The following is a 14,989-nucleotide window of genomic DNA, read 5'->3' on the forward strand; positions in this document are numbered from 1 at the left end:
AGAGGACACACCAGATTTCATATAAATCTCATCTTTGTCACCATCTGGCTAGATTATTGTAATGCGCACCTCATTGGGTCCCTTTGAAACTGAGCCAGAGCCGCAACACGCCCAGCATGCAGTGCCCCAACTGATCTTTGCTCTAGGGCTGGAGGAATTGGTAACATCCAACCTTTGTGATCTGCGCACTGCCTGAGAGCCAAAGGATTCGACTCAATGAAGTGTCCGTAATCTAGGCTCTAGGAACTTGGGTCTCCACCACCTCCTCTCTGACCTTGCAAGACTGATGAGTTTGGCTCAGTTGCTCTTGCTCAGCTGTGCTGACTTCCGTCTCCAGACCACTGCTGACCACCTGTGTCCCATCAGAATTTGCTCCCGAGTTCTTTTCCAGGCTCCACATTAGGCCTTTCAAGTCCTATTTGACTGTTTTGTCCTCTGTATTTTGCTCGTTCTCTCCTTTTGGGGTTGAGTTTTACCTTTTTCCTTTTGCTAGTGGCTGCTTCTGTCTGGGGCCTTCGGGCTCAAGTTTATTGTAAATTTTGTGTCTGGTTCTAGTACAGGGCCCTCTGCCTCTGTGTGCTTTCAGCTGTGCTTTGTGTGCCGTGAAGAGAACATTGGCTGTTTAGTGTTCTGGGTGTGAAACAGCCATGTAGACAGCCTAGAGGCCTTGTAACAGTGCTCTGGTACATGTGAGAACACCAGCTCAGTGGAATACACTAAGGACCATCACCCGAAAAAGAACCAAGCGTGATTTCTGCTCTGCTTTCCGGCTGCTTAAGCCAGAAGAGAGTGCAAGGGCTTTGTGTTGCTCTACAGCACCCCTTCTGGCTGAATGGGGAGCTGCATGCATCATCTCCAAACTCAGGCGTCATCCAGATTTCTGTGTCCTGAATGCTGATGGAGGTAACACAGCACTATAGGGGTGGAGATGTTGAACTGGGAAAATATGGGGGGCTCCTCAGAAGATCTCCTTAGAGAGAGTTATGCTAGGAGTGCCGTGTATTTATGTGCTAGTTTATCTCTTGTCAGATTCATGCAAGCCTCGTGTAATTAATCAGAGAGATCTTGCTTTGCAGCTTGAAATTGGACTATTCCACAGTAACTGTTTGTGCTGCACCTGTTTGCAGGATGTTACCTTAGACGTTACGTTGATGAGAGATGGTTTTATTTTTAGCCCATTTTCCCGTGCTCAGGCCTGGGAGTGCTCCCCTCATCCATTTCACTGTCCAGCACTATTTTAAAGCTGTATGCACCATCTGTTTCCCCCCCCCCCCATGTCTTATCAAGTATCCTCAATGTTCTAATATTAACAAGGAGGCCTCTTCATTCTCAGCTATTCCATATTTCTACTACTGAGCTCTTGGCACCTGTGTTCTTGGCCACTGCAATCTAGGAACAACTACTTGCTGCTCAATTGGCCAGATCTTTCTCTAAATATAAAGCATGAATGCACCAGTGAGATTCAGGCTTGTCTCTCATTTTGTCCTGCCTGTATTGGGTCTTTTACATTTTGAATAAGAATATAGGATCCAGATACCTCACCACAGAAACCATCCTAGTGACATCTTCATTCTTCTGCTTGGTGGGACTGAAGCTGCTGCTTGTCTGTCTGGTCCTTGTTGTTGTACCAGTAAAGTCCTGGGCAAATCCTCACTGCCCTTTATTCTTGGGCACTTTGGGAACAATGTAATTAGTTCCATTGCTGCTTTTATTAAAATTCCTGCTGAAGCATGTTTAATACTTGTGTTCAGGACACTCATTTTGCAATGTTCAACCCCATTATTTTTTCTTATCTCTGTTACATTGTCTGATTTCACAGGAGATCTACCCCTTTCTGGTTAATAGCGTCTGACAGAACGTGGAGGACTGTAGGGCTGTTAAATGGCATCTTCATTTGAATTTTTTTCTGTTGAGCTACATTGCATACTAATTACCTTATCCTTCAGGATCTCATTTTGTTAAAAAAAAGATGAAATTTGTTTGAATTTTGGTTGTATTATCTTAAATATTCTGGACAACTCACATGCACAAATCTTATAAGGGTTGTAGTATTATGACACAGGCTCTTTTAATAGATTCTTCTATTTTAAAAATCGTAGGCAGAATAGCTTCTACTCTCCAGATTTAGCTAATCTGCTCTAAAAGACACTTGGGCTTTCCCATTTTCATTTTCTTTTCTCGTCAGCTCCCCACTATAGCAACACTCAAGGGCACTCAGTAAGCTTAAATACTTGCGTTCATTGCAAATGTACCAAGGAAAACACAGCGAGATGCACTTGTTGCATCGTTATTTTGTTCTTTAGGTGGAAATGGCTGGGTTCCCAGTAGTTTGTGGCAGATTTGGGGTTGGACATACAGAAAGGATCACAAGCATCGCCAAAATCGAGCACTGTGGGGCCATCGAATTCAAGGCTAAGGATTTAACACCAAGAGAGATCCAAGAGTTCAGATGCTGTTGTTGGTTCTGGCTGTTCACTAATGTTGCAGCGTGGCCTAAAGCATAGGGACGCTAAAGACCTTGGTTTGATTCTCAGCTTGGACACAGATTTCCTAAATAACTTTGGACAAGACATGTAATCTGTCTCATGCCTCTGTAGAGTGGGGTAGTACTTCTCTACCGGGGGGCTATTGTGAGGATAAACTTCATTAATGACTGTGAGGTGTTCAGATATTATTGTGATGAGGGCTATCTAAGTAGCTAGCTAGCTAGTTTGTATTGTGGGATATCTCCTGAATGTTAAACAGGAACAATCAATGTTGGAAGGTGATCGCAGCTTTGAGAAGCTGGAGGAAGTTACCACCAAAGAAATATGACTTTCTAAGTGAATACCTAGTTAGTTTCTCACTGAAGGGGCAATCATCCAGGGTTGAGACTGCCCTAGAAACGTGCAGCAAAATTAATGAACAAAATCAAACTGAGTTTTCCCTCTGCACCATTCTTTTGAAATATCAGACACTGTCCACTTCCATTGATATGAGAGAGACTAGATGGAACCAAAGGTCTGATCCAATATGGCAAGTCCCATGTTCCTAATGTGACTTTAGATTGTGAGTGCTGCTACTACTTTTTATTAATGCTCAAGGCTATGGACACTTAGGTCTTACTACGCTAATATCCAATTCCCAGTTCTTCTATGGGAAGACAGAATACATCATATTTAAGAATTGCCCTAATACACATCTTCAGGAAACTGGCTGTATTAAACAGTTCTGTATGCCTTTAGGTTATTTACAATCTGTGTTATGGAGAGTACTTTAATTGATCATTCAGTGGAAATGCCAACCTTAACATCTGATTGCCTCATCACATTTAATAATAATGACAAGCTAATACTTCTCACTGGTTTCCAGGATTATTGCAAGTGGATTTTGCACAGATAGAATGTTTCATTGTGGTTCTAGCCCACCTGTAGTTAGAAATCTTCCATCAAAACAACCACACATTTGGGGATAATTTGGGTATGGACCAGGATTTTGAAAGTTGTCCCCATGTCTGCTGCTAATGCCAATCTTAGAATTAGTAACAGCAGCAATGTGTTGTCAGTTCATCTCTTCTATATAAAATGAATGTGTGCAAACACTTAGTTTGGTAAAATGCTGTCAAGAGCAATAATGGCAGAGTTAGAAACCATTTAGCAATTTTTCATTGTCAGTATTGATATGGGAATTCTGTTTGCAGCACAGTTATGGTAGAAAGAGTTTCCAAGGTCATTGGCGGTGGCCAGGAATAGGTTCATGTATTGAAGAGCCTGCGTCTGCTGGGAGAAATGGCTTTTTTCTTTTTAGGAGCTGAATCTCAGTTCTGTTGTTTGCCAAATTAAATTTTAAAAAAAGATATACCTTTAAGGTTGCTGTAGTTACAGAAACTTTCCTAGTTTTAGGGCCGTACGAATTTCAGCTTTGGAAAAGCACTTTGCCAAAATGTTGGTTGAAAATCAGATTTTTTTTCTCCACCAGACAGATTGAGCTTTGAGAGTTTTTTTTAATTGGTGGAACTCATTGCCACAAGATGACGTAGAAGACAGGAGTTTAGCAGGATTCAAAACAGAATTAGACATTTTATCTGGTAATGAGTCCTCCATAGTTGCACTGAATTATATTAAGAGAAGTTAGGGATATAAATGCTCGTTCTCTAGAGCGTAAGCCAATCACTAAGTGTATATCTATACTGCAATCAAAGGTCTGACTGCAGCATGTGTAGACATACCTGAGCTAGTTTTAATCTGGCTAGCTCTGGTACCAAGAGCAGTGAAGCTCTTGCATGCCAGGTTAGCCAGCAGAATACAAGCACGCCAGGGAACCTGGGTACATACTTGTGTGGCTAGCCGATGCTATGGCCTGTACTGCCATAGCTTCACTGCTATTGGTACCCAAGCTAGCTAGGTCTGTATGTGCTGCAATCACACCCCTGATTGCAGCGTAGACATAGCTTAATAACGAGCATCAAGAAGATATTACTGTGGAAAGGTTATTCTGTAATTGTCCACTTGGGGGGGCATTGCACTATGCTAGGAAGCATCTAGTGCTTCAAGTGTTGCAATGGTGGCAAATTGCCACAAAGTGCTTTTCAATACGTATACACGTAGAATTGTTGTTGTTGCAGCCTGTTAGGGTGGACACTGGACCAGACGGATCACTGGTCAGATCCCCATGTGGCAATTCTTGCATTGTTAAGCCATGTCCCTCATGGCGGTCAACAAATGATACTTTTAGCAGGGTTATAAAAACTAACCCTAACTAATAAAACAATATTAGATGCGCGGCTGGGAAATAAAGCCAAAGTGATTATTGCTCTGTCATTCCAGCAGCTGACTGTACCAAGAACACATCTGCCCAGCAAGGGCCCATTTTGGACACTGCTCACTGTTGTCAACGCTCATGTCCCGTATAATGAACACACACCTGTGGCTTTATCCTTAAAGCTGAGATACAAATCCCGATTACCCTGCCGTCTCTGAGGTTCTGATCCAGGCCCACCTCTGAAAAGAACATGTTCAGTCCGAGCAAGCATGCTCCTTAAAATGCAATTTCCTGGCACTTTGTATTTGGTATTTTAACACATTCCATGGATGCAAAGCATCTTGTGGTTTGAATAAATAAAAATACCAGATTGCTTAGGGCACATCTCTGCCCCCTTGCTCGTCAGGCTGGCTGTGCCTCAGTCATTGGTCTGGCAATTTCAGTGAAGGCTTTAATGAGCTTCTGGGCCTTCCCCAGTTTTGCTGCAGACAGATACTGGCACAAATCAGCTTGGCTTCTTAGCAATGGCGAGGGTACAACCCAACCCCCCCTCTGCCCAGTCTTCCCTTTAGGGTATGAATCTCCAGAAAGTTAGTGACAGGAAAGATAAAAGCCAATCGGTAAATATGATTGTTGAAAGGACCTGAGAGATCCCAGCTTGAAAAACACAGTTGCAACTGTAACAATTTGTAATTGGTCTGTGGAATTAACTAACAGATGCATAGCACATGCAGCTGTAAAACAGACTCCTCTGTAATCTATAGGTCTCTGAATTAATTACTGCTGAAGCTCAGTACAAGTTTTAATTATGATAATTTGGTTTATGATTCTTCTACCTTAACATCTGAGAATTACTAGTGTTAGTTTAGGCCTAGGCAGGTGATAGTGTAGATTATAACTCTTGGATTTCCATGTATTTACATTCCATTGCTGAATATTGTTTTGAGAACAATTTTAATCAAATACTGTGACCATTTTCAGCTTTCAGTTCTATTTAGGAAGGTTCCGCAAGCCTCTCTGCTGTTTACATTTAAATAAAAATAGTTATTTCTTTTCAACAAAGTTTCTTATATTGCAGAAACTTCTTATTTTATTGGCAGAGCATACCATAAAATCACCAGTTTTATGTAATTAGGGCCTCATGGTATCTTTTATTCTAAGTAAAGGAAGACACTGTGGTTACCTTTCAATGTTGGATTTTTAATAGTAGCTATTGTCATCATTGTCAGCTATTATAGACAAGGTTAAAGTTCTATGATCTGTATGGCATGGATTTTTTTAACAAGTATGGCATTCAATACTTCCCCTCTAATATCATACAAACTACTAGAGTATTATTCCTCCATACCAGCAGGTGGAGACAAAGACCAAATAACTGTGAAGATGTCTACCTGGAAAGAATGTAAGTACTATAGATCTTTCTGTTCTTTCAGGACTCTGAATAAGCATCTGATCCAAAGCCCACTGACCTCATTTAGCATGGCAGTCCTTCTACTGGCCAGTGTTTGTGAAGCTGCTGCTTTCGGCTGTAGGGTCTAGTTTGGAAACAGAAGTTCAAAGAAGAGATGTATGTATGACCTCTCTCTGTGAGTTTGGATCTGCCCAGGAGCCAAAAATGCAGGGGTCAAATCACACCCAGAACTTCAGGTCTGAACATGCCAAAAATTCCCAAGGAGGATGGGCGTGGGAGAATGGTGCTGTGTTCAGATTTAAAGGTTTGGGTTTGGTCATTTTTTTAATTTAGTGTGTGTTTGTGTACACACACTCTGCATGTGTGTATATGACATATATGTATGTACAGATATGGTGTGTGTGTATATTATTGTGTGTGTGTGTGGTTTTATTGCACTGGCTTTTTGCCTCTGCTTTCACTTGAAGCAAAACCCTGAAGTGTAATTTTGAAGAGAGGGCTCTAACAAATAAAAAGTCAGTGTAACTTGCATTAAACAGAAGAGCTGGTTTTATTAGCTTTTTGGAAAGAATGTAACACTTTTTTTTTTTGTGCAGAATGCAAAGCTTTATTGCTTGGGGAGTGCCTGTAACAGCTGTTCACAGAGCTAGCCATCTTCTTGGAAACCATTGGTCAGTGGGAATTACTCCTACCTTACAGCCAATCCAAATAAGAATATGTTTATGGTTTTTTAATTTTTAAAAAAAAATCCTGGTTCAACATCACTTACATTGAGCTACTGGATTCTTCTTTGTTAGATCCCCACAGCACCCTAGATGCACTGCCACGGACGTCGGTGGAGTTATGCCAAGGAAAGATTTTGTTTTATGTCTATAATAACGGAGGCATATTTCTCTTTGTTGTGCTGTATGCACAGCAGTTGCTCTAGGAGATAAGACCTGGCACATCTGTAATGTTTTTGTATAGACAGAGGAGCTAGAGTTTGATGTTAACCCCTGAAGTTTCAAAGCAGCACATGGGAAGGCTCATGGGAGTGTTAATTTAGGGCGGGTCTGCTGAAACCCTGCATGCAGCTTTGGGAATTGGGGGCTTATACTAACTACTGTATCTAGTGACGTGGGGAGTGGAAGCACAAATGCAGTGTGACCTCTAATTCTGCAAGGGAGGGGTGAAAAATCAGGTGTAAAATGTGTCCGCATCAGGTTGATGCAGACGATGTGGTTTCATGAGCCTTTTACGCAGATATGGGACTAACCCAATCATTACATCCAAACCTAGATGGCTCTTGCCCATTTCTATGAAACAGATGTGAATGGGAACATTGGCTGCATGTCTCCTTGAGCTCTGAGAGAGTTTGGATCTGGATCAGACTATGGAACTGAGGTCTGGACTGTTTCTAATTGTGTGTTGCATGTTGTCATCTTGGGGCACTGCCCACCTCAGTTTGTGCTGTCCAGAACACCAGACTTGCCCTTGGTACTGAACAAACCACAAGTCGTGCTGAATTAACAGTGGTTAGAAACCTTCCCACTTGCCTCTTCTACCGTGCAAGAAGCTTGGGGATGCTACTGCCAGGAGAGCGCTCTGATCAGTTCATAGCACATGGGGTAGACTAAAGACCTGTGACTGAATGCACAGCTAGAGCAGTGGCCAGGCAGAAGCTTACTTTCATGGAGAGAGAAATGGGGTCACATTTACAGCATAAGAATAGGAGTGAGGAGTTCTGCCTTCAGTTCCTGACCCTGCCATGCAGATTTGTTGCTCTGGGATATATCCCTTAACTTCTCTGTGTCTCAGCATTTTGTGAAATGTGCATTCACCCTTTAGTGAAATGGGGATAATGACATTTCAGCCCAATAAAGAGGGGTTGTGTGTGGTTTGGTTGGTCAGTGTCTGAAAAGGACATTGAGATCCATCTATGAAAGGCAACTGCAGAAGTGCAAAATATTTGGCTGCAGTTGGAGCAGAGGGGCAGGAAGTTAGAGTAGCTTTTCAGAATGAAGACACACAGGCTTTGTATGAATGACTGACATCAGCGAAGACGTGCAACACACAAGCCAGGAGCCGTATCGCACCTGTTCAGTGGAAGAGAACCTTACTCTGGGCATCCGTCTGACCAAATCCAAAGCAGCCTCCGGTGAGCATGTTCTGGGAGCAGAGAATGACAGACCAGTGTGATAGGTACCTCACCGGCAGTGTTGCTTGGAGGGTGTTATTCCAGCATTGTCCTCATGAAGGAAGAAGCAAAGGGAATCCTTAGAGATGAGAGATGCTAAATATCTCAGCCCTGTGATGGAGGCGATATGCTGCTGTTTGCGTGCTGTATTCTGTTGTTCAGATTTGACCTCCTGTAGCAAAGGCTGAACTTAAAACCTGGATTAGATCATAAATCATAACATTAACACGCATTGAATCAATGCTATTAGTCCTGTGTGTAGGACTGCCTTCCGTGGGGCTCACTTGGAAATACATGGCTCTTCAGGCTCTCTTAAGATTTGGGTTTATACTCCTAGCCTTTTAATTTAAAATGTCAGTCTATGTGGGATCCATCTTCAACTGTTTTAAATGGGCACATCTTCATTGATGTCTGTGGAACTACGCTGATTCATACCCGCTGAAGGTCTGGCACAATGTAATGTGGTGCTTCTGAAAAATACCAGGACTGAAGTTCTCTGCTTCTCCATCAAATGATACAGCAGCAAGAGAAGTGGCCCCTATCCTGCCCTGCCAGTCCTCTTAGTTCAGCCTCCATGCAAATTTGGCCCTTGGCCTGTCTTCTGAGACTGCCTACCAAGGTGGTAGTTCTGATGGGATGGCATGTATCAGCAGGAGTGTTGTAATGAAGACCACGAGAAGTAATTCTTCTGCTCTACTCTGCACTGATTAGGCCTCAACCGGAGTATTATGTCCAGTTCTGGGTGTTGCATTTCAGGAAAGATGTGGACAAATTGGAGAAAGTTCAGAGGAGGTCAGCAAAAATGATTAAAGGTCTAGAAAACATGATCTATGAGGAAAGATTGAAAAAACTGGGTTTGTTTAGTCTAGGGAAGAGAAGACTGAGAGGGGACATGACAACAGTTTTCAGGTATGTAAAAAGTTACAAGGAGGAGGGTGAAAAATTGTTCTCCTTAACCTCTGAGGATAGGGCAAGAAGCAATGGGCTTAAATTGCAGCAAGGGAGGTTTCGGTTGGACATTAGGAAAAACTTCCTAATTGTCAGGGTTGTTAAGCACTGCAACAAATTGCCTAGGGAGGTTGTGGAATCTCCGTCATTGGGAGGTTTTTAAGAACTGGTTAGATGAATGCCTGTCAGGAATGGTTGAGTTATTACTTAGTCTTGCTGTGAGTGTAGGGGACTGGACTAGATGACCTTAGGTCCCTTCCAGTCCTACACGTCTATGGTGCAAACACGTCCAGTCCTCTGGAAAGTGGACTGAGAGATCCCCTGACTCATTTCATTGCCGCATGGTTGTCGGTATGTAATGACTTTCTGATTCAAACCAGTGACTCAATGGGAAAAGCTCTTGCCCTTTATCATCCATCGACTTTATCTTGTAAGGCTAATTTTTATATATAGAAGAATGCTGTCAGTTTGCTATTGTTGCCAGCAAGCGTCGTTGGTCAGATCCAGCAAAGAAACCTGCAGCAATAGATTAACTCAGTTCAACTACAATTCTGAATATATTTAAAGTTAAAGCAATTAGTAAAACCCTCCCAAATTTGGTGGACTTATAGTGAGGAAAAAACGTAAGTCATGTGGTTTTGTTTCTCTTTCCTGACTGGTACCATAATGTCTATAATTAGTTTTTGGTGTGAACACACATGGAATGAGCACATAAAATTTGCTTTTCATGAGCTTAAAATTTGCTGTCTGCATTTGTGCAACTAAAACTTGATTTCATGAATGCAGGTGGAAACTGCAAAAGCAGGGAATAAATAGTCATAGTGAATTTGTTCAAATTTCCAAATAGATTAATTGAAATTCATTTGCAGTATTTACATGGCATTGCTCTTTCTATACAATTATAATTGATAAATATTTCATTTTCAGATGTAAAAATATATCAATATAAATGCAATCTATTTTATTGGACTTTTCTAGATGAGCTTCCCTTATACTGCTATATAGACATATACACAGGATTCATTTGTTATATTATTTATGCCCCAGGTCAATAACAGATATAATCAGGAAGAAACAAAATGAACAAGTTAGTAAAATGATTATTCTTTTCACTTGTTTAAAAATGTCCTGGAAAACAGGAAGAAGATTAATGATGGGCTATCGTTTTAGTTACAGTCTTAAGTGTGGCATATGTGTAACATCTGGTAGGTTGGGAAAGTGAAACTGTCACAGTCAAAGAATCTCAGTGCTGATATTGAGGGTTGAATTGTATGACCTAATTTAGAGAGAGAGCAGGGGATTCTAAGCACACAGATCAGTATGGACAGTGGCTTTTATTTCAGCACATAGTCAAATGTTTTCATTGGCTATGGAGCTTTGTTGGCTTTCATCTAAAGAATATAGACTACTCATGAAGGCTAGAATGGCTGGGAGACCACTTTGCAAGGAAGCTAGTGAGTAAGCTGATAAATATAGCAAAAAATCAAAGCACATATATCGGGGAATGTATTTGGTTCCTACAGGACCAAATCCAGAGAGGTGCTGAGTAATAGGAGCGTCTTGTTAGAATGTGCTTTTGTAATTGAAACCCCAAACTGGCTTCTCTCCTCTGCAGATATGCCAAAGATTTGGCTCTTATTTTGACAACTCTAGTTTAGCTCTAATTATTTGTCAAACTGCTTCATAATGTCCAAGTCAATGTGCATAGCACACTTAGTTAAAAATACTGACGTCTTAGTAATACGAATATGAGACCTCATTCCAGCGCTCTGCTGTTAAATCTTTGCTAAGGGGGAAGGAAAGACTGTGAGGTTTTGGTGCAGTTAATAAAACATGTGGATTAGCAAAGTGATGATTAGTGAGGTTCTGCTGTAGGCAGGAATCTGAATATCTATCTCTGCTGAAGCCCAAATAGAAAGTTACCTGTGCTGCCTACATGAGATTGTGCATGACTGATTATGATGCTGGTTTGCTACAATCTCAGCATTTTGCAAGCATGTTGGAGTGTGATTAACCCCAAGATATTGTATAAATGTTTGAGTGCTTTGTACTCAATCTCGGTGCATAGTTGGCAAAAATTACTTTTAACAACCATAATTCCCATAGTAGTGTGTGTATATTAATCAGTGTGAGGAAGTTAAGTAAATTTCTGTATCCTGGGCCTGATTCAAAGCTCGTAGAAGTCAAGGGAAAGACCCTTTGACTTCAATGGGCTTTGGGTCAGGCCCTAGCTGATGTATTATTTATTACAGTAGCACCTAGGAAGTGCTCGCAAAGGCTCCATTGTGCTAGCACTGAACACAGAGGTTGTAGTCCAGGTGTGAGACAGGATGTAACAGGTGGACAAAACAGGCAGCAGAGTAGCTGGGTAAGAGGACGAAGTAACAAAATGAACAGGGTTCATCAAAAAAAAATAGACATCTCAACTCGCCACTAGCCTAATATGAAGGTGAGTGTGTTAAGGGGAAGGGTCTTCCATTTACCACAAAAGCGCAGTTTAATGCTCAGAATTGGGGCTGATTAAGAAGTTTGTCAAAACTGTTTTGTTGGAAAATTGTGTCTTCGACAAAACAAATTTTTCTCTGCAAAGTATCTGCTTTCTGTAGAACATTTTGATTTTTCATTTAAAAAGCCCCTAAAATTTCTAAAACCTGAAATATTTGGCCAAAAACCAAAATAAGTTGTTGTTTTGAAATTGCTACCGGGGTCCTCCTTGGGAGCTGCAATTTGGTTGGCTCATAACCTCATTCTCCTCTATGAACTTGGCTTCCCAGATGGACTATTTTTCCCATAATGCACCATGGTCTCATTAATCCTGTGTTTAATTGCCTCTCTCTAAAATGGGAAACCATGGTTCATCGTAGGAGATATAGTCTGACTAGGGAGTCTGACCTATAGATGAGAATGGGAGTTTGAGGCCCCTGAACTGCAGCTCTCATGAGGCACTGCAGCAGTATTTCCAAATAAAAATATTTCAGTTTTCAGCCCAAAATTTTCAGTGGTTGAATTTTCTTCACAAATCTAAATTTTCTACCTGGGAAAAAACTTGTTTTTCAATCTGCTCTACTCACAATTACTATGCTGCTGAGAACAGATGGTGTTCTAAGGTTATGGTGGCATGGAGAGGCAGTGTGTTCTGATGCAGGGAACTTGAGAGTCAAAACTTCTGCATTTTATTCCTGGCTTGCTCTTATGAGATACTGGGCAAATCACAATTTCCCTCTGTCTTAATTTTTACCTCTCTGTGAAATAGCTACAATAATAATAATACCTACCTCCTAGAGATATTGTGAGGCTTTAATGATTGTTTATAAAAGTACTTGTGCTAATTATTCTTGCTAATCTTATTATTCCACTTGTTGTCTTGAGGTTCCTGGAAGGGTTGTAGACAAAACTCTGTCAGAACATTAGCAGAAGATGGTGCCAATTTATAGCTTCAGTGTGTATAATTCTAATACGCTATAATTCTAATACACTATATATTCTAATACACTATAATCCTATAATGAATTATAATGGTGTATTATTCTAATGAAACATGCCCTTGTATTAACTGTAATGAAAATGAGATTAGCATGCATCAATCAGATGGTAACATAGGAGGATGGCAGTCACTCCAGCTGATTGTCCTGAACTGCTAGACCATTCTAGCATAAATAGCCCTGGTAATTATTCAGTCAATCCTGGTCTGCTTCCAGTGATTTCTTTCCAGTACGATGTTGCTCTTGAGATCTGTTCTGATCCGTTACCTCCTGTTCCCACCAAACGGAAGTCAAAGGCACAAGATGAGATGGCATCCCTTGTCTGGTGCGTGGTGGGATGACTCAGTTGGGTGGGTAAGGACTGGAGGTAGTGCCCAGCAGATTGCTCTCGGATATCGGCTGATGGAGTGTTGATTACCCCATCTTAGTGGAATCTTGCCAGCTGCTGTGTGAGCGGACCGGAATGGGGGTTGGTTGCTTGTGCTCTCCTACTCGCTAGCAGAACTGGACAACACGGAAAGAATTTTCATGCTGTGTGCTTGCATGTGTTTATACAGCTACATGGCCATGCTGTATCTATATTTCGGTATGAAAACTATGAGTACTATGTTAAGGGTTAGACATTTAAGGGTGGGATTTTCAAAAACACCCAAGGGAGGTAGAGGCACTAGTTTCATTGCCTTTCAGTGACCATGTGCTCCTAGATCCCTTAGGCACTTAAGAAAATCCCTCCCTATATTTAGATAGGCAAGCACCGAAGAGTTAAATTTCTCCTAGTGTTACAAACTCTCTCTCATTGTACATCTAAGTTGGTTTTGAATACTAGTTACTGTTAAATGAACAACCAGAGAGGGGCCTGCCCTAAAGAATTTGCAGTCTAAATAGAGAAGCCAGCCGAAGAGTGGGAGACAGTAAATGGCCCCATTTTACAAATGAGGAACTGAGGCACAGAGATTAAATGAGTTCCTTTTCACAAAGGGAGTCTGTTGCAGAATGGGAATTGAACCCAGGTGTTCTTAGTCCCAGCCCTTTTGCCTTAACCACAGGAACGTCCTTCGTCTCTCCAAGTTTGAGATACTGGTGAGCAAAAAAAAAAAAAAGCTTAATTTTTAAGCTGAATTTTTTTCACTCTCCAATAACTCAAAAATAGCTGATAGGGTTTCCTTCAAACTTTCCCCTCTAAGATGAGAGCATGCATGGAAAATCTGAGCTCATGAAAAGAATCTTTGAGAGAGTTAAGCCATATAAATAAAGGGGGGGCTGTGTAAAAATGGAAATTTGAATGCAACTTCAGCTATAGTTTTTCTCTATCAAGAAAGCTTAAAGGACAGATCTACAGCTGGTGTAGTTGGTCTGATTGACATCAGCTGAAAATCTGGCCCATAATATTTGCAGGAGTGTATAGCAAACAGGTAGGTAACTTTGCATGGAGAAATGTGTAGATGTGTGCTAATGGTTAGCTTACTGATGGCAGGGTTTTATGCAAGCACAGACTAAAGCAACTACCCTAAATATTATGGAAAATTCCAACTCTAGGCTGGTCTCCTTAATAATATTCCACCACCTCTTTTGATGTGAGTATGAGTGAAGATGTGAGGATACATTTCTCCAACTGAATATACACACACACTATCTGGAAGCTTAAACTTCCAGGCAACTCGCCAAAGAACTGCTATTGACATAAACCATTGCTGTGTGTCAGCAGTATAGAGAACATGAGTGCTTGTTTCAGTTTTAGTGCTTTGTGTCATGTTAAGAAAAGAAATGCACTAAAAGAATGAGACGGCAGAAGGAAGCTCCGTTTAACTGGTAGCTGTTGTTTGGGATTGCGCACGAACCAAAAAAAAAAAAAAAAGTCTTTCGTCTTGTGCCAAGGAAGGGTTGCTTATATGCCAGGTACAGCAATACTTGCTTAACAATGTACCCAAACACGTGAATGATTTATATTCTCTGGGAGCAGCGTTGCTTTGCTCATGATGCCCCTGGCATGAACTAACTTGTTGCCAGAATTCTGAGGACCGATAGGCTGAAGAGTCGCACACCCAGTCTGCACACAGGCCGCAAGGAATGGTGCACGTGGTTGCTAGATCCTTCAGCCAGTCTTGCAGAACTGCCATGAAATTTACAAGTCCAGGCACCAGCTCTTCTTGCCTGCCCTTTACTGCCCTTGTGGTGACAGTGAAAATCTTTCCACCCCCTCAGCCAGGGGCAAGGAAGAATTTAGCAAGGCCC

The 14,989-nt window shown here is 41.5% G+C and overlaps 1 protein-coding gene across 6 annotated transcripts in view; it reads left to right on the top strand.

The window, feature by feature from the left end:
• The window catches only part of COPRS (coordinator of PRMT5 and differentiation stimulator), a 215,059-nt gene that overhangs the window by 13,861 nt on the left and 186,209 nt on the right, over positions 1-14,989 (top strand). The window contains exons 4-5 of one of the 6 annotated variants that reach the window (XM_067547405.1): positions 6,092-6,142; positions 6,748-6,899. The exons of 4 other annotated variants lie outside the window; for them this stretch is intronic. In XM_067547405.1, the coding sequence (XP_067403506.1) occupies positions 6,092-6,142; positions 6,748-6,749 (53 nt within the window). In that variant the 3' untranslated portion in view covers positions 6,750-6,899. Of the gene's footprint in view, positions 1-6,091; positions 6,143-6,747; positions 6,900-14,989 lie in introns of those variants that run through there. One more of the 6 variants, XM_067547406.1, reaches the window with a different exon arrangement.

The sequence above is a fragment of the Emydura macquarii genome, unplaced genomic scaffold (genome assembly GCF_026122565.2).
Source record: "Emydura macquarii macquarii isolate MOO-44397 ecotype Brisbane River unplaced genomic scaffold, CSIRO-AGI_Emac_v2 contig_1230, whole genome shotgun sequence".
NCBI classification, from domain to species: Eukaryota; Metazoa; Chordata; order Testudines; family Chelidae; genus Emydura; species Emydura macquarii.